This window comes from Cebus imitator, unplaced genomic scaffold (assembly GCF_001604975.1).
Source record: "Cebus imitator isolate Cc_AM_T3 unplaced genomic scaffold, Cebus_imitator-1.0 Scaffold471, whole genome shotgun sequence".
Taxonomy (NCBI): domain Eukaryota; kingdom Metazoa; phylum Chordata; class Mammalia; order Primates; family Cebidae; genus Cebus; species Cebus imitator.
Window position 1 is genome coordinate 1,331,949 of NW_016107786.1, and position 18,113 is coordinate 1,350,061.

The 18,113-nt window shown below is 38.7% G+C and overlaps 2 protein-coding genes across 4 annotated transcripts in view; one reads left to right on the top strand and one right to left on the bottom strand.

Moving 5' to 3' along the window:
- Positions 1-12,888, bottom strand: part of PIR (pirin) — a 120,340-nt gene extending 107,452 nt beyond the window's left edge. For both annotated transcript variants that reach the window (XM_017512373.2, XM_017512372.2), the window contains exon 1: positions 12,878-12,888. The gene's annotated coding sequence lies outside the window, so the exon portion shown is untranslated. The remainder of the gene's footprint in view (positions 1-12,877) is intronic.
- The window catches only part of BMX (BMX non-receptor tyrosine kinase), a 57,869-nt gene continuing 45,220 nt past the window's right edge, over positions 5,465-18,113 (top strand). For both annotated transcript variants that reach the window (XM_017512364.1, XM_017512365.2), the window contains exons 1-4: positions 5,465-5,830; positions 13,330-13,476; positions 14,327-14,431; positions 16,746-16,827. In XM_017512364.1, coding sequence (XP_017367853.1) covers positions 5,828-5,830; positions 13,330-13,476; positions 14,327-14,431; positions 16,746-16,827 — 337 coding nt within the window. In that variant the 5' untranslated portion in view covers positions 5,465-5,827. The remainder of the gene's footprint in view (positions 5,831-13,329; positions 13,477-14,326; positions 14,432-16,745; positions 16,828-18,113) is intronic.

Below are 18,113 nucleotides of genomic sequence, written 5' to 3' on the forward strand. Positions count from 1 at the left end.
AAAAAAAAAGAACAAGTCTGAAAAGGTAGAAGACTTAAATTGAGGACAAACAAAGGTGAGAGAGGAAAGAACTCTTACAAATGAACAAACGGCATATAATGTTTTACTGTAACAGGGCCCAGTTTTGAGATGAGAAATATGACCCTGTATATCAAGCTTTGAGCACTTTTCACACTGTCATTGACATCCAGATCAAGATGTGGAGGAGGTGGCTAAATATATGAGTGTGTAGGCAGACTGTTGATAGCCTTTGGAATCTTGGGAAGCATAAAGAAAATTCATGCTGATATGGCAATGAACAAAGCCTTCCCTAAATGATTCCAAATAACACATTATAATCTTTTTTAATACTTTAAGTTCTGGGGTACATGTGCAGATCATGCAGGTCTGTTACATACGTATACACATGCCATGGTGGTTTGATGCATCCATCGTCCCATTATCTACATTAGGTATTTCTCCTAATGCTATCCCTCCCCAATCCCCCCATCCCCTGCTATTCCTCCCCTAGCCCCACAACACCATTATAATCTTGAAAGACAACCACATTATTGACGTACTTTGACTCTTTTCTTTTTTATTCAAGAATTTCATTTTCCTCTTCTGTAAAACTTATTGAATTTCTTTTCAAGGAGACATATTATAGAAGTACATGGATATCTTAAACACTTCATCATTTTTGTTTCTTTCTTCTTCAAGCCATCAACTCAAAAGTTCCTTCTTGCAGATTGTGTTAATTTGCCTTTCAGGGCAGAGTAGCTGCTATTCATTAGATGACAAATATCTCTGAAATATTCCATATGAAGACTCAGACTCATTGAACCCAGGAAACCAATTGGCCCCAAGTCAAGGACTGATTATTTTGTAAATGCTAGTTTACGAAGAACGTAAATGTACTGGGTGGTTGAAGACATCCAAATATACGCAGAAAAGATGAGAACATGTGACTCCCATATCCACCCTCATGAGAGCATTCTGCACAGACCTGGTCTGTTCCATCAACTAGTGCTCTGACCCAGAAGCTACATGTGATCTGTCGTTGCAGGAAACTCATAATTATGATTTTCTCTGTATGTCCCTTGGGTTTTTGTCAGTGTCTCAGGAAAAAAACAAGAGCTTATGATCCTTTCTTTTGAGCCACAGAACTTTCTTAGAATCCATCACAAGCAAAATACTCTCAGGCCTGAAAGGCCGATTCATCTCTGGACCAGGAAACTGGAGAAATTTCGGTGAATGAGTTCCCTGATACTTACCTCAATTACCCTGATAACATTTCTCAGTTTTCAGCTTTTGTAAAGTTCTGTCTTCTGGCTGAATGAAGGCTGCTTTCGAGATCACAGTATTGGAGTAAAAACTAAAAACTAATTTGAATAATTAACAACTTCTAGTTCATGTTACGTATATTGAAATGTTTATGGATTAAGTGTACTGATGTCTGCAACTTACTTTGAATGCACCAAAAAATAACAATAGCAGCAATAATAATAGAAATGACAACAATGTGGATTCATAGACAAATAGAGAGATGGATAAACTGATGAATATGACAAAGCAAATACAGCAAAATGTTAATTGTAGAATCCAGATGGTGGGGTATTGGTGCTTTGACTTTTTTAAACTTTAGTATATTTTGAAATGTTTCGTGATACAATCTTAGAAAAAAAAAATAATTTGAGTCACAGTGGGAATCAGGACTAGAAAGATTCCAAAATGTTGTATCCCTTTGTCTACTTTCTGTGCTTCCAACTCTAGCACCTTGTACGCAGTAAATGTAGTGACTCTCTGTTGAATTGAGCTGTTAAACTAAATGCCAAGCTGCAAGATCACTTCCAAAGTTGGCAGGATGCTTCCAGAATATGAGTTGGTGATTTATTTCTGTGAAGGCCAGATAGTAAGTATTTGAGACTTTGTGGGCATACAATCTCTGTCACAACTACTCACCTCTGCCGTTGTAGACTGAAAGCAGACATAGACAACATTTGACAGTTTGCCAAATACAGGATACCATAAATGCCAAGGCCCTGGGACGGGAATGGTGGCAGTGTTTCAATAAATTTTATTCACAAAAACTCATAGGGCTCACAGTTCACCAACTCCATGTAGACCACAAATCCTTACCTCCCACTAGAAAAATAGGAATAAGATCGACAAAATGCCGACAGTCTACGTAAAGGTTTCATGGGTGACAGGACAGGTGACAACAAAAGGCAACAACAAACGCTTTAGTGTCTATCTCCACCTCCTACTCACCCATTTCCTTTCATAAAAAACAGGGCAGTTTGTTCCAGCACTGAACCTGATGTTTGATATGCAAGCACCCTTAGGAGAGGTGATATGTTAATCTTCAATTCTAGTAAGTGTGAATAATTCACATCAGATCCCAACTTACAAGCAGATTATTTTAGCACCAGAAGGAATACGTGCAGGGGGTAATAGAGTGATGCCCCCAAAGAAGAGATATACATGAGCAAAGTTCAAGCTGCAGAGATAAGCTGTTGGAGCCCTTATGGTCTTACTCTTTAGTGAGAAGATACAAATAATAAAGGCAATAAATAAGTAAATTATGTATTATGCTATAAGGTGATGAGTCCTGTAGAAGCAAGAAAAAATAGAGCAGAGAAAGGGAGACTGGAGTGCTGGGTGGAGGGTGAGGCTGTAATATTAAACAGGGTGGTCTGCATAGGGCAATTAGAAAGATGCCATTTGAAGCAGAACCTGGAAATGAGGACATGATCCAGTCAGATATCTGGGAAAGTTTGCCAAGCAGAGGATACTGCCAATGCAATGGCCCTGGACTAGATGTTGCTCAGAATATTAGAGGAGTAGAAAAGAGGCCAGTTTTAGGAGTGGTAAGATGAAGTAGAATAATCATGGGATGATGTTAGACAGTCCTAAGGGACCAGAAGAGGAAGGATAAGCGAAGATTTCAGACCGGAGAAGTGCTAAGATGTGACTTATATTTAAAAGAATCACTCTGGCCACTCAGTGGAGAATAGACTGCAGGGACAAGAGTGGAAGAACAATCAGGATAGTAGTACAATATTCCCCCGGGGGTGGTGGCAACTCAGGCCAGTAGGTGGCAGTAGAGATATTGAAAAGTGGCCCAATGGGGTACATTTGAGGATAGTACTAACCTTATTTCATGAAGGACTGAAAGTTTGGTGCAAGGGAAGGGTAAAAATTAAGGATGACTCCATATTCTTTAGCCTGAGCAACTGGAAGGGGAGAGTTCCTATTAGTTGATAAGAGGAAGATTGTAGGAGAAACTAGTTTGGGGGATGAATCAGGAGGTCAGCTTTGGACAAGTTTGAGATATATATCAGATACCCCAAGTACAGACGGACAAGTTGACAGTCAAATATGAGTCTGGAATTCAGGAGAGACGTCCTGGCTGTCCTAAGCATATAGATGGTGTTTAAAGCCATGAGTCAAGTGAATTTTTTAAAGTGAGAGAAAAATACAGCTCTGCCACAAGACAGAAGGACTCTGATTACCCGGTTTTCTTTCTTCTCTCTCTCTCTCTCTCTCTCTGACAATGGCTTCTACCAGGTTCTTTTTTTAAAAAAACGTAAGCACACGTGAACAAATTTGTTCACATCATGAACTCAAATTATCCCATGCCATGACCCTTTAGTTGTTGCTTGCTAAGGGCTTGCATGAACAAGCTTTGGAGAAAATTCCTAAAATTGTAACTGAGTAAAGGTGACAGTGCCACGTATAATTTGAGTAAATTAAGTCATATTTTCAAAATAGCAGGTTGCCAAAAATTAGGATGTAACTAAAGTTATGGAAAATACAGAGCCAAAGAAACAGTCAAGAGACCTAGCAGAGGAAGTGAATGAATAGAATAAGTAAATAAATCTGTGACATTTTGACTTAGAGGAAACCACTCCTCCCAGCTGCCCTTGAGTGTTTTACACCCCAAGAAGGGATGGAAATCCCAAGAGATTGTGCCCAGGTGTTTCCACATTTATACCAACTGTATTAGTCCATTTTCATGCTTCTATGAAGAAATACTTGAGACTGGGTAATTTATGAAGAGAAAGAAGTTTAATGGACTCACAGTTTCATATGACTGGGAAGGCCTCACAATATAATTGTGGACAGTGAAAGAGGAGCAAAGGCACATCTTACATGGTGGCAAGCAAGTGTGTGTGTGCAGGGGAACTGCCCTTTATAAAACTATCAGACCTGGTGAGACTTATTCACTATCACAAGAACAGCACAGGAAAAACCCACCCCCGTGATTGAATTACCTCCCACTAGGTCCCTCCCACATGTGCAGATTATGGGAACACCGATTCAAGATGAGATTTGGCTGAAGACACAGCCAAACCCCATCACCAACTCCTCCTGCCCTTACCGTAAGTTTACTTTTTATTCTAGAATCTAACTTTTGCCATATTACCATATATAAGTTGTGGAGTAAACACAAATCATTATGCGCAAAAGGAAATTAATTAGCAGAGTGTAGAATTAATTTATTTGGCCAGGTTGTTATGTTACTGTTGCCCTGCTTCACCCTTAATTTTTTGAATGACTCCCTACTATATTCCTAAAGAATGGAGGGCTATTAGGAACCCATCAGTAGTTTTAATTTGCTACCAGAATGTAAGTGCCACTCTTTTGAATTCCTCTGAAGGACTCCTTGCCCTTCCCCAAATTCCAGTTTCCAAATTGAAATATTAAAAAATATTTCTCCCAAGTTATTTTTCCCACACTCTACCGTAATTAGACCATTACTTGTGGTTCTCCCCCCTCTATACATAAGCCCCTTGAAGATGTGGGCTGCCTTTCTTCTGTAGGTTCTTGTGTATCCAGCCCTTAACAGAATGCTCAGCACATGGCAGGTTCTCAAATAAGACCTGACTGAACGAATGAATAGAAATAATGCTAATTCCATGCACACTCAAAAGAAAACCTCTTTGAAAGTTAGTAGCTTCACTCTCCTCTGCCAATCCAAGACTTCTTCACATCATAGATACTAACAAATAAGTTGCAGTAATCAACAATTTATAAGTAAGCACAGTGTGTCAATGCATGCCAAAAGGATGATTCCTTTTCTTGGCTATCTATAGCAGGACATAAAATATGTCCTCAGATTTATTACAAATGGCCAGCCAGTATGCACCAGAGAATAAGGCGAAGCCAAAAGTAGTGAGGCTGTCATAATGATGTCAAGAGACACACTTTTTTATTGTGATCTGGGTGTACCATACCTTAGCAAAAACAATCTCTTTTCCATTTCTGGATTTCTTAATAATTTAAACTATATAAATAAATTCTTTTCCCATCATATGAACTGTTCTTACATATTCTCTGGTCTTCCTTTGTCCAAGTGTTTAAGTTTCATTGCTTATTCTCTGTGTGCTTTGGCATTACCTAATGGTTTCCTGGCTCGTGTGAGAGAAGTCAGCGTCAGCAGTAGGGGCTTGCTGAGATATTTTCTTGTCCTTTCCAGCATAGTGCTCTACAAACAAAGGCAGGGGTTATCACATGTACCCGAGAGCTGCCTGGGAAAAGTGGGAGCTATAGTTATCAAATTTGGAAGCTTTATGAAATATGCTTTTGTCTCCGTTTTTGTTGCGTTCAATCAGATCAACAAGTGTTGGCTAAGTGTTGAGCGTGGTTTCCTGTGGGATTGTGTAAGGCTCTGCAGGACAATAAACGTGTTGGGGGCACTGAGTAATGTAGCCATTTCTGACCCGGCAGCCAGGAAAATGTGAAACAATTTGCTTCTGCTGGAAACAGGACAGCTGGGGCTTTGTTCCTGCAAGAGCAGATCAACCAACGCGGCAGGACCCAGGCAAGCACGGAACAAGCCGAGATGGTGCGTTTAAGCGGCAGGTGGCTACTCAGTGTCATATTCTATGGGGAAAATAAGTCTAGTTCCTGGTGTTGTGGGGCCTGAAGCTTACAAATTTTGGGGAGCTCACCTTAAGAAAAAATGGTGCAACATTTTGACTATGAAATTGCTAGGGCTTCCCCTGGGACTTTAGATGGGACTAGATAATTTAGAGGGCAATGGGTGAAACTGCTATAATTTCACCATAAATTCACTCCTTGCTCAAAATCTCAGAGAAGCTATCAGTTTGTCTATCTAGCTTTGTGCTGTACTCTCTGCTAATTTTCTCCATCCTCTTCTTTAGGTATTGCCTTTCCACAGCCTTTCATATTGGCCTCATAACTGCTTCGAAAGAGATATAGAAATGTTCCTTATACCTTCTTTAACTTTGTTTTTATGATGTTACTTTAGCTACAAATATTTGCTCTTAGGTTCCTGAAGTCTCCCTAAATCAAGTGCGGAGTGTATTTTAGATGGAGATAGATGGAAGGGAAGGGAACCATACAGTTGCACTCACATTCATATAATTTTGAAAGATTTTGTGGGCCACAATGATTTTATTGGATTTGAAAAGTAGTACAAACTTTGTGATCGATGTAAGCGCTTCTCAAGCTTTCTTGTGCACATGGATCGCCTGGGAATCTTGCTAAAATGAAGATTTGGCTGCATGAGGTCTTGGGTGGGAACTGAGAGTCTGTATTTCTAATGAGCACCTGGGTGATGCAAGTGCACGGAGCACATTTTGAGTCGCATCCAAGTATTTATTTGTAGGAAATATGGTGGCACAAATACACAGTCACTAAGGGGCTGGTTCAACTTCATTTTATAGTAACTCATCTCAGGATGGAAAGTCTGTGACAAACCTGCCAGGGACTGGTGCTTGTTGACATGACAAAACATGAGGAGGTCTTCCTGCCTCCCATTATCTCCTATCCTCAGGAGCTGGGAACAGAGGGATGGGAAGTAAAATTTTATCATTAAGGATCATTATCATTTCATTGTCCTTAGTTCTTTAATTTTGCTATGGTCTTCTTTTAAAACTTTGCCTATGGAGTGATGAGAAGGGACATAAATTTTGAGAACATCTACTAGGGTGATGGGCATTAGGCTGCCATTTTCTCTTGACTACTCATAATCCTTTGAAGTGGTTATTGTTTTACTCCCTTTGCAGATGGGGAAGCTGAGGTTTAGCTGGATTAAGTAACATGACAGGTTGCACAGAGACAGAGCAGGGATTCAAACACAGCTTGATGCTTTCACTCACACCAACCTGCATCACATAAGCAGTGTTACATGTTTAATTCAGCAGGAGATGCTAGCTCATGGATTTATTACTTTTTGCTTTTCTCCTAAGAAAGATGCCCAGAGACAGTGCCCTAGGTGGAAGAGAGGGAGAAGAAAGAAAGAGGTTACTGAAAAAAAGAAACGACTTAGAAAAGCTCTATGGGCACTGAAGATTAATCTCACACCTAAAGCAAAACTTAGCTCCAACAGGACTAGCATTACGATTCTTGCCTTCTTTGTGAGAAAGTGATCTTCCCAAAGTGTCTGGTTTTTATACATTCATTTTGGAGCAATTAAGGTATGATGCTCCAAAATGCTGAGAATTAGAGTGTCAATGTTAAAAGACTTCTATCCATACCATGCCAAAATTAACTTTAATTTTCCCTCTTCTACATAATATCATGTGAAATGAGAATCTGTCAGGTTGTGTGAAGCCAGGATTTGTCTTTGGCCAGCATCATAAGACTTTTTTGAACTACTTTACTTGATTCTCAGTCAAACTTTTTGTTCTTGTTTAAACTTACCATCACAGTGTGTTCAGTTATTCCGCAGGAAGATAAGCAGGCCTTGCATTTGGCAAATATTTGAAGATTAAGTTTGTCACAGGGCCCTCCATTTTCCCTTCCAGATCCCGCCCCACTTGGAGCGTCTTTCCTTTCTTTCCCACCCTTCCTGCTCTACTGCCCTCCCACCACATGTGTTATTTTAACATCTTGACACCTACCGAAATCCTCAGCTATATGGCATGTAAAGTAAGAGAGGATAACTAAACCAAGTCAAGGGGTAAGGAATTGCTATCCTTATCTCTCAATTCTGAAGGATAAATCTTTAAAGGCAGCACCCTGAGCCAGTCAGGGAATACACTACCTGGTTGAGGGAACTATCCCATGGCCATTTAACTAGATATCCCTATCTCCCTTTGTATCTTGTCTACTGCTCCTCTTCTGTACCACTGAGAATTTATTCCAACTTTTGAGGTTGTGTGTTCTTACCTATTTTGAAAATGTGGGTTCAAAGTTTGCTATTTAACACTGCCTTTCAGCAGGAGATTCCTATTGAAAGATTATAGGTAACAATATCTTTCTGATATTTTCGGTAAAATGTCTCTTGCACGTGTCTGTTAAGACTCAAATTTATGTGTAATCTCACTAAACTATGTCCTTTAACAAAGCTGGAGTATGTTTGGCTGAACACATAGATATCTCCCACTCTGTTTACTGCCATCATGGAGTGGATAGTGTACCGGCAGGACATATGAAGCTGGCTCACAGGACCATGCCTCTTAGGTCACTGCTTAACAGTACTGGCTAAGACACCTAGGCTACTGGGCTCAGTGTTACATCTGTTAAATGGCTTCTAGAGTTCCTGTCAGATTTGACATCCTATGACTGCCTTCCTGTATTTAAGTGAGAGCATTCTCTGGTTTAGGAGGGTCACACAGCAGGCATGTCCTTCTCTAGCATTAATATCATGGTCACGAATGTGGGCTGTGGAGTTAGACTGACGGGATCCAAATCCAGCTCCACCCACTAGCAGTGTGGCCTGGGCAATTTATTTATCTATTGCAGCTCCATAATCCGTTAGCAGGAAATGATGTTACAACTTACTCTATAGGGTGACTGTGTCACAACCTACCCCATGGGCTGGGAGTATCACAAAATATCCCATAGGATAGGGGTGTTCTGGCCTACTACATAAGGTAGAGGTGTCATGACCTACTCCATAGAGCTGTTGTGACCAGTAAACTCTAAACAGCCTGGCACATAGTGAGCCCTCCTTAAACATTGGCTAGGATCATTATTAGTAAAATCACTCTCATCCTTCAAAGTCTAATTTCAGTGTGCTCCCTTCTAAAACATCTTATTTGGTTACCTTAAGAAAAAAACATCTTTTCCTTCCTTGGCCCTTTCATAGCACAGTGAATGGACTCTACTCTAGCACTTGCATTTTCCCCCCATGTCTTCTTTTTTAAAGCATAGTTGGTACCCACAGTGTGCTAAGTACTTTCACATAAGTTTTCTCATTTAAGTCCCTTAAAGTAAGAGAGTTGTTACCCATCTTATTTTACAGATCAGAAAACCGAAAGTTAGTGCAGGGAAGGGACTTGGCCAGGGTAATACAGCTTATAAATGACAGGTCTGTAACCTCCCCCTATCTTCTGAGTCTGCCACCTCACAGCAATCTTGCATATTAATTAGTTACGCAGCCTATGTCTCAAGCTTGTACATCGTCACTCAGGGCCACGGACAGCTGATCTTTATTTCTGGAACCAGTCACTCAATATTGGACACACTGTAGGCTCAAAATCCAGTGTGCCAAATAGAACTGCCAGCCTGAACTTCTTACTCTCATGACATTGTTTCCTTATAAATCCTAAATAACTATAGTGATTACAAGTCATGTTAATTCAACATACACCTTTTATGTATGTAAGAGGTTACCTAATGGCTGCTAGCTTCCTTATAAAAAATACTATATTGATTTCTGCCAGGTTTTTTTTTTTTTTGCCTCCTCCGTGCCTTAATCTCTTTCTAGTTTCATCTGTTTATGAAAATAAGCAGCCTGGGCTATTTGGTAAGCAAATTGATATGTCTATTTTATGTGGGTAGTAATATGAGAGTCCACCCAAATCCCACCAGCTCCTCTATGGAAATAGATTTCTTGTTAATACTGACTGGGTTTAGGATCTCATTTTACTTTAAAAGGTTTTTTGTTTCACTTTCCCAACTGAATTTTCCTTAAATAAGGGTATCAAGAGCAGGGTTTCCTAGTTGTTGGACACACATTTGACTTAACAGTGAACCCTGTTTATTTATTGTCAAAATACAAGGGAGGAGATACTGTATTTCTAAAAACTAATCATCAGCAACTATCCAACTACCCTTCTCTATCAAGAGATACCATAGAAATGTTTTCAAATTAGAATCTAGCCCATATAGAGGAGAAAGAAGAAGTATAAGGAAGGGACAGAAGTAAATAGAAGGAGAAACGCAAGTCCAAGCCTGAGCAGAAACCACATGGTTTGTCTTAGAAGAAACTGATATGGAAATGAAAACAGCTTGAGTCATCAAGGCGGGGTTCTTCAAGATCCTTAGGAAGCTTCAGTAGTCCAGATTAGGGAGTGGAGCTTTGAAGGACTGTTCCTCTTGGATAGGTACCTCAAAAATGTGTGGCTTCAGGCGTTTATTACATGAGAACAACAGATTACAGACCCATGTGCACAGTATGTGAACCTGTCTTTGGAAAAATAAGCATGTGCACATAAATGTTTCAAAAGAAAAACATCTAGAGATGTGCTGTGTTTTTCTTTTCCCTGTCTATAGCTCTGGGCTTTATAGAATAAACATATATTGCATATGCATCTTAAAATGAAAGCAAAAAAATGTATAAAGGGCAGGATTTTGAAATGAACAATTATGCTGAAATTTCACAAGTTATATTTCATCAGATGCAATAATGCTTGTTAACCCTTGGAGGTTTACTGGAGAAGGTGCTTGAGGGTTCAATACCTTTCTTTTTACTCGATGTTCTTCTTCATTTCAATATACAGAGGCAAATTTGTGAATTTGTCAGTGGTCTCTGTGACTCATCTTATATTTTTTGACATAAAATTCTAAAAATTCTCATCTTTAGTGTAATACACGTAAAATTTTTCTTTTCTTTTTCTTTCTTCCTTCCTTCCTTTCTTTTTCTTTCTTTCTTTCCTTTCTTTCTTTCTTTTTTCTTTCTTTCTTCTTTCTCTCTCTTTCTCTTTCTTTCTTTCTTTCTTTCTTTCTTTCTTTCTTTCTTTCTTTCTTTCTTTCTTTCTTTCTTTTCTTTTCTTTTCTTTTTTGAGACAGCATCTCATTCTGTCACCCAGGCTGGAATGCAGTGGCATGATCCTCCCTCTTCAGCCTCCTGTGTAGCTGGGACTACAGGTGCACATCACCATATCTGCTAATTTGTTAAAAAAAAAATTTCTAGAGACAGGATCTTGCTGTGTTGCCCAGGCAAGTCTCAAACTCCTGACCTCAAGTGATCCTCCCTCCTCAGCTTCCCAATGTGCTGGGATTGCAGGCATGAGCCACTGTGCCCTGCCTAAGTGTGAAAGTTCTATAAACAGAAAAGTATGTATATCGGCACATAGTACTGGGAAAGACTAAATAGTTACTTGAACATTAGGTTTTTCACATTTTTTAAACAATGTTAATGTCACAAATTGATTCAGCATCTGAAAAAAATTAAAAAGTAAATTTTCTATTCAACTAATCAGATCTATTTAATTAGCACTCTGCTTTTAGGAATGACATTTCAGCTATGGGTATAAAAAAACTGACAAGAGTTTTCACAGTTTTCTCCTTCTGTGTCATTAGTAAAAATAGAAATATATAAGTACCCTAAAACTATGTCCAGTGTGTTATTGCCTGCCTAAAACAGGCTTTCCCTCACAAAAACTAGACCTTCATTATTTCCATAAGTCTCCAAGCAAATTCTATAGAAAATAAGCTTATCTGAGCACATGGATATGTCGAGTTCACAATGGAAGCATATATAAAAGGAAGGCATGCTATCTGCCTCTGTAGGTCCTGCAGGCTCTACTGTACCCTGATCTCTTCCCTGTCTTTACTGGGCAAAGAAACCAGTGACCATGGCAAATAGCACCCATTGGACTCTAAAGAAACCCATTCTTCTTTTGCAAAAGAATTATCCTTTTTAAATAGCTAAAACAATATCCCAAGCAAAAAGTAACCAAGACTTTATTATATTGAATGGATCAGGTTTCCACTACTTCTGTCTAAAAATCAAATAATGCCCTTGGAGGACATTTTAGAAATTAATAAATAATCTTTTGTTTTATGTAGTAAATAATAAAAGCTGGTTTTGTTAATTCCACTTTGAGAGTTGTGTGGTCTATGTCAGGAGGAAGGCTGGCTGGAGCCGACTGTGGTTTATTCAATGCCAGGCTGTATTTCTTAGTCTCCCTTTCATTTCACTCTTCTGCCATAGTGAGTCCATCACACTAGCGGGCCAGTGAGAAGTGCCCTCTAGTGATTGGATGGGTTCACTTTGCGCCCGCCTCCATGCAAACAGAGTAATGCCTGTGTGAGTGCTTCCTGATCAAGACTGATAAGTGGGATGCAAATATCTTCTTTTTAATGCAAGTCCCTGGGAGATAGCCAGAGGGAATATGAGTGATGGTGCCTCAAAGCGGTAACTTTTTGCTTAGAGCTTGAGAGTTAAAGCTAAGGACCAACACGTATACTTTGGCTGTAGCGAGTCTAAGGTGAGTGAAACCTTCAGATTATCAATAAAGAAAGATCTTAACTATTGGGCATGTGAATGCAAATAATGATACAATTTCACAAAGCAAAGAAGAACTTAAGAAAGTTTGTCTCTCTGGCCTACTTCTCAACATTGCTACTTTTCATGGTCAGAGCTGATACCAGATTGAGGGTTGAAGCAACCATCTTAGTTGAACTAGAAAATTAATTCATTTATTTTTCACAAATATTTTAAGTTTTCATATTTTACATGATTTTGGAATAAAAAGCAAGGGTCTTTTTACTTTGTAAATTTACTCATTTTTTCAGTTCTTTTAAATCTCTTTTGATAGCATCTGTTATTGCACCCTCACACATTTTCCTCATTTTATTCTATCCTAGGCATTCACTTTGATTTTAAATTCTCATAGATATTGAAAATTATACCTGTGTCCTTTATGTTAAAGATCTGGTCATGATCTGGGCTGCAGGTGTTATTGACAATAACGTCAGTGCTTCATAGTGGTTTCGATAATTTGATCAAATTACTGGCCATTATTTCATAAATTGTGAGCTGTCTGGAGTTAATTTTTTTAAAAGTTTTATCATATCCAATTCAATCCAACCAACACAGACAGAATGTTTAAAGAGTACAGAGCATTTTGATAAGGTGGTCTGGAGAATGATGCAAAGATGATGAATTTATTATCCACAGTGGGAAGAATCAAATGCAGAAAGTGCTTTTCAAAAATCAACATATTTATAAAACCCAAAGCAAAGGCAGTAGAAAAACTGTAGCTACTATGTAATTTATTTTATAATCCTAAATCAGTCTCATTTTAAAAAAAATTAGCATTTATATTATTCTTTAATAGGAAATAGTTGAGGAAATGATATGAAGGTTAAAGAGAATTTACCTAGATACTGCGAATATTCATTTCAATTATTTATTTTGTTTAGGATGATAATATGGATACAAAATCTATTCTAGAAGAACTTCTTCTCAAAAGGTCACAGCAAAAGAAGAAAATGTCACCAAATAATTACAAAGAACGACTTTTTGTTTTGACCAAGACAAACCTTTCCTACTATGAATATGACAAAATGGTGAGACATCATTTATTTTATTGTTTTCATACAATTTATTATTTTTTCTAAGTTTCCACAAAGTACTTGATCATAATGAGAGAATATCAGGTTTCTTAGCTTACACAGTAAAGGTCCACTTCTATCCACTTGTCACATGACCTTTTCTTAATGAAGGTATAATGAATTCAAGATAAAGGACTTTAAAACATTAGTTAACTTTACTAAGGCAAATTATAACTTTAGAACCGTGGTTCTCAACTGAGGGCATTTTTGCTCCCCAGTGGACATTGGGAAAAGACTGGAGATATTTTGGGTTGTCCCAGCTGGAGGACAGGAACAGTAAGTGCTAAAGGCATCTAGTGAGTAGAGGCGAAGAATGCTAACCATCCTGCAGTGCACAGGACAGTCCTCAGAACAAATAAATTACACAGCCTTAAATGTCAACAGTGCTGAGGATAAGAAATGCTGCCTTAAAACAATGCTAGAAATGAGACTATTCCTGTACAGTTGAGAATTCTACTATAGTAAAAATACTGAAATACTGTCATAAGATTCAGCCAAAATGAAGATGCTTTGCAGAAGTTAAATCTTGATTTTCCTGAGTATATTAACCACATGATAGGCGATTTGAAACACATTTCAAGATAATCATAAGATTATTAACCACTGGAATATATGTGTTTGTGTCCACACTCAAGGAATAGATTCTGTTGTCATTGGATTTTGACTATCATAGAGTAATGGGAAGTGGTTCTCCATTGCCCACCCCCTACCCCAATCTCCCTCACAAGCATAACTTGAGCTTTATCTTTCCTTGCGCACCATGGTGTATTGCATGAAGTATCTTACATTTTGTTTTTTAATTCAGAAAAGGGGCAGCAGAAAAGGATCAATTGAAATTAAGAAAATCAGATGTGTGGAGAAAGTAAATCTAGAAGAGCAGACGCCTGTGGAGAGACAGTATCCATTTCAGGTAAAGGGAAGAACGACAGTGCATTGGGTGGATAGTTCTTCCTTTAATTTTTCTATTGTGAACTCAGTATGTCTAGGAAAAATAATGATATTTCAAAACAATCTATTAAAACAACAATAAGGCTTGGAATATTCCCAAGTGGTAGTTGGGCATTTTGCTAAAATTCTGTCCACCAAGCTGTCTTCCCTGGAGGGAAGGGAAGCAAGACAGGAGTGGAAGTCGCAGAGACCTGACTTGCCTCAGGTCTGATAATCTCTTTTAACAAACATTGTTGAGTGTCTCTGATGTGGTACACAGTAATAGGCATACTATAGGGAATAAAACATTGCCCCTGTCCCAAGGCATTTATAGGGAAGTGAGAAAATAGACTAATACACAGACCATTACAAAGCAGTGTTAAGATGGAGGTCGGCAGAGTGCATCCATGGAGTCCCAGGATGTGGAAGCTTCGTTTCTCACTCCAAGAGGCTAGAGAGATATTCTATTGGAGGTGACACTCAGGTTGGGAAGGACAAGTAAGATTTAACCTAGCCAATATGAGAAGGGCAGTAGGACAAAAGCAGCCGCAGGTATCAAGGCACTGATGGGTGAAATAGTATGACATGTTTAGAGAGCACTAAGTAGTCCCTATGAATAAAGAAGCCCATGAGACAGTGAAAGAGATGAGCCTGGAGAGGTGACCATACTAAGGAGTTTTCATTTTAAACAATGATATGCTATGGAGTGTATGCTGACAGCACCTTTTGGAAGTGGCCTAATTTAAGTCATGCCCTACTTTTCTTTTTCTTTTCTTTTCTTTTTTTCTTTCTTTTTTTTGGAAGACAGTCTTGCTCTGTCACCAAGCTGGAGTGCAGTGGCGTGATCTTGGCTCACTGCAACCTCCACTTCCTGGGTTCGACTGATTCTCCTGCCTCAGTCTACCGAGTAGTTGAGATTACAGGTGTGCGCCACCATGCCCACCTATTTTTTGTATTTTTAGTAGAGATGAGGTTTCACCATGTTAGCCAGATGATCTCGATTTCTTGACCTTGTTATCTGCCCTCCTCGGCCTCCCAAAATGCTGGGATTACAGTGTGAGCCATTGTGCCCAGCCCCCTATTTTTCTTATATCATAAAAACTTACATTTCTGATCTAAAGGTAGATGGATTGTCTTTCAGATGGCCTGACTACCCAGTGCTAGTAGTAGGAAGCTGTGGCTAAAAATGAAATACAATAATCCAGTTGATTAACAAACCATACTTCCCATTTGGAAAAAGTATTACCACGCCAGACACAACAGCTCGTGCCTGTAATCCCAGCACTTTAGGAGGCCAAGGAGGGAGGATCACTTGACACTGTGAGTTCAAGACAGCTTGGATAACATAGTGAGACCTCATCTCTATATAAACATTTTTTAATTGAAAAAAATTACCCAATTGGGAGAAACCAGGGGACAGCATGCTCATGGAAGATGCTGCAAACTAACCTCACAGAGGCATAAGGTGGTCAAAAAAACACAGGCTTTGGAGCCCCACAGAGCTCCTAGTCCCACCATTTATACTTGTGCAGCCATAAACACATATTTAACTTCTATTTCTCATAGAGTTGAAATAAGATTAAAATATTGAAGTAGCTAGGAAAGAGCCCAGCAACCAGTAAGTGTTTAACAAATGCTGTGAATATTTACCAACAAGAGTTGAATAAACCAGAGAAGGATCTGGAGAAGATATTGTAATCTTCAAACATTTAAACATTTGCCTTAAGAAATAGAAAATGATATATTCTGGGGATTCCTGGGATGCCACATGATGAAACAGATGGAAGTAACAGGGAGACATATTTTTACTAAATGTAAGTATGAACTGTATAATAATCAGAATATATGGATATTGGCAGAGATGACATAGCAAAGTAAAGAACATTCCATCCCTGAAGGTATTTTTAAAGATAGAGCAGTTAAACATTTTCCATTGGACTGTAAGGAAATCATGCACTGGGTAGGTGAATGGACCAGATCAATCCTAAGACGCGTGTAATGTCTAACATATTATAATTATCCATGGTCTGAGGCATCCTTGATGAGAACTCATTGTTCACCACTATTATTAGGGGCATATTGCTGTAATTTTCCAAAGTATAAGACTGTCTGGGATAAAACAAATTGATGGCTGGAGGATTTTTTTAAGCAGATTTTTTTTTTCATCTAATTCCAGAGTTGATGTATACTATATAAGCAAACTCACGGTTTCTTTTGGATGACTAAAAGTTTTCAGGTGCACCAAAGTGAACTATGGTGCAATTACATATAAACACACCAAATATTTTCATTTCCAGATTGTCTATAAAGATGGGCTTCTCTATGTCTATGCATCAAACGAAGAGAGCCGAAGTCAGTGGTTGAAAGCATTACAAAAAGGTAATTCAGAAAAGAAATGTTGAAAGAGGAAGGTCAAAAAAATGTCATAAAAGAGAGTCATCAAGTTTTGTGTTTTTTTTTGAGGCTTGGTGGAGGAAAGATATGGCAGTAAAAAGACTCAATGCCAAGAAACAATCTACTGATTTTCCTACCAACCTCAGTGAACGTGTCAGACTCATCCTCATTTTTGCATTCTCATTGTTACACACAGGAAGCCTGTGGATCACATTCCATGTCCCACACAGAGCCAGTATTGTGCTTTCCCAGCAGCTTAGGGAAAGCCAGGGCACCGGCTCTCTACTCAGTATGGTTGCCTTTACCAGGGGAAAGTCTAGGTTATCATGGGGCTATGTCAAGTCCTGTACCAGACTTTTGATGTTTATAGGAAGTTACAGCTAATACTTATACTGAGCATTTCCATTTGCCAGCTACTTTATTAAATATTTGTAAAATATTTTCTTAGGTAACCCTCTTGACAACTCTATGGAAAGGAATAATATTATTCTCTGTTTTTCAGACAAGTGAAGTTTTAAAATGTCATAAGTACAGTAATGAGGGACACAGAACTCAATTCCCTAAACCTGACTTTTTAAGCAATACATTGTAAATGCTAGGCAAAACTGAAGATTTAATGAAGCTTTTATCCAGTGATTTTTAAGCTGCCCTGGTAATAACTTTTGGTAGAAGGGAGAGAATCATTGTTAATAATTTGGCACGGTAGTATTTCCCTCTGTGATATTTTAAAGATGGATAATGGTGTGAAGACAACTATTTAACTCAAATGAATGGCTCCATTTGTGAAATTTCAGGTATTATGCTCCTAGATGGAGGAAGATTTTATTTTATTTTATTTAAGTTTTAGATTATGATTCTTTCTTAGTACACCTCAAATTACACACACTTGCTCCACTTTGATGCAAATATACCCTTTTCACACATAGGGCTTCATTTTTCTCCTTGCATAAAAAGGTTTAGCAACCCACTCTGCAGGTAGCAAGTGGTCCATTGGGGGACAGAAGCTTTCCTCTACTCACCACCGGTTCATTGAAATGAGAAAGGCAGACCCCCCCCGCTAGAGTCAGATACACCTACCTCAAAGTCCTGCTTTGCTCTGTCGCCTAATAAAATCACCTAACATATCTGGGTTTCAGTTTCCTGACCTGTCAAATAGAAAATTACCTTTCTTTTCTCCTAGAGCAGCCATGGGCCATAAATGAGACACTCATAAATATATATATATATATATATTTTTTTTTTTTTGGGGGGGGGACGGAGTTTCGCTCTTG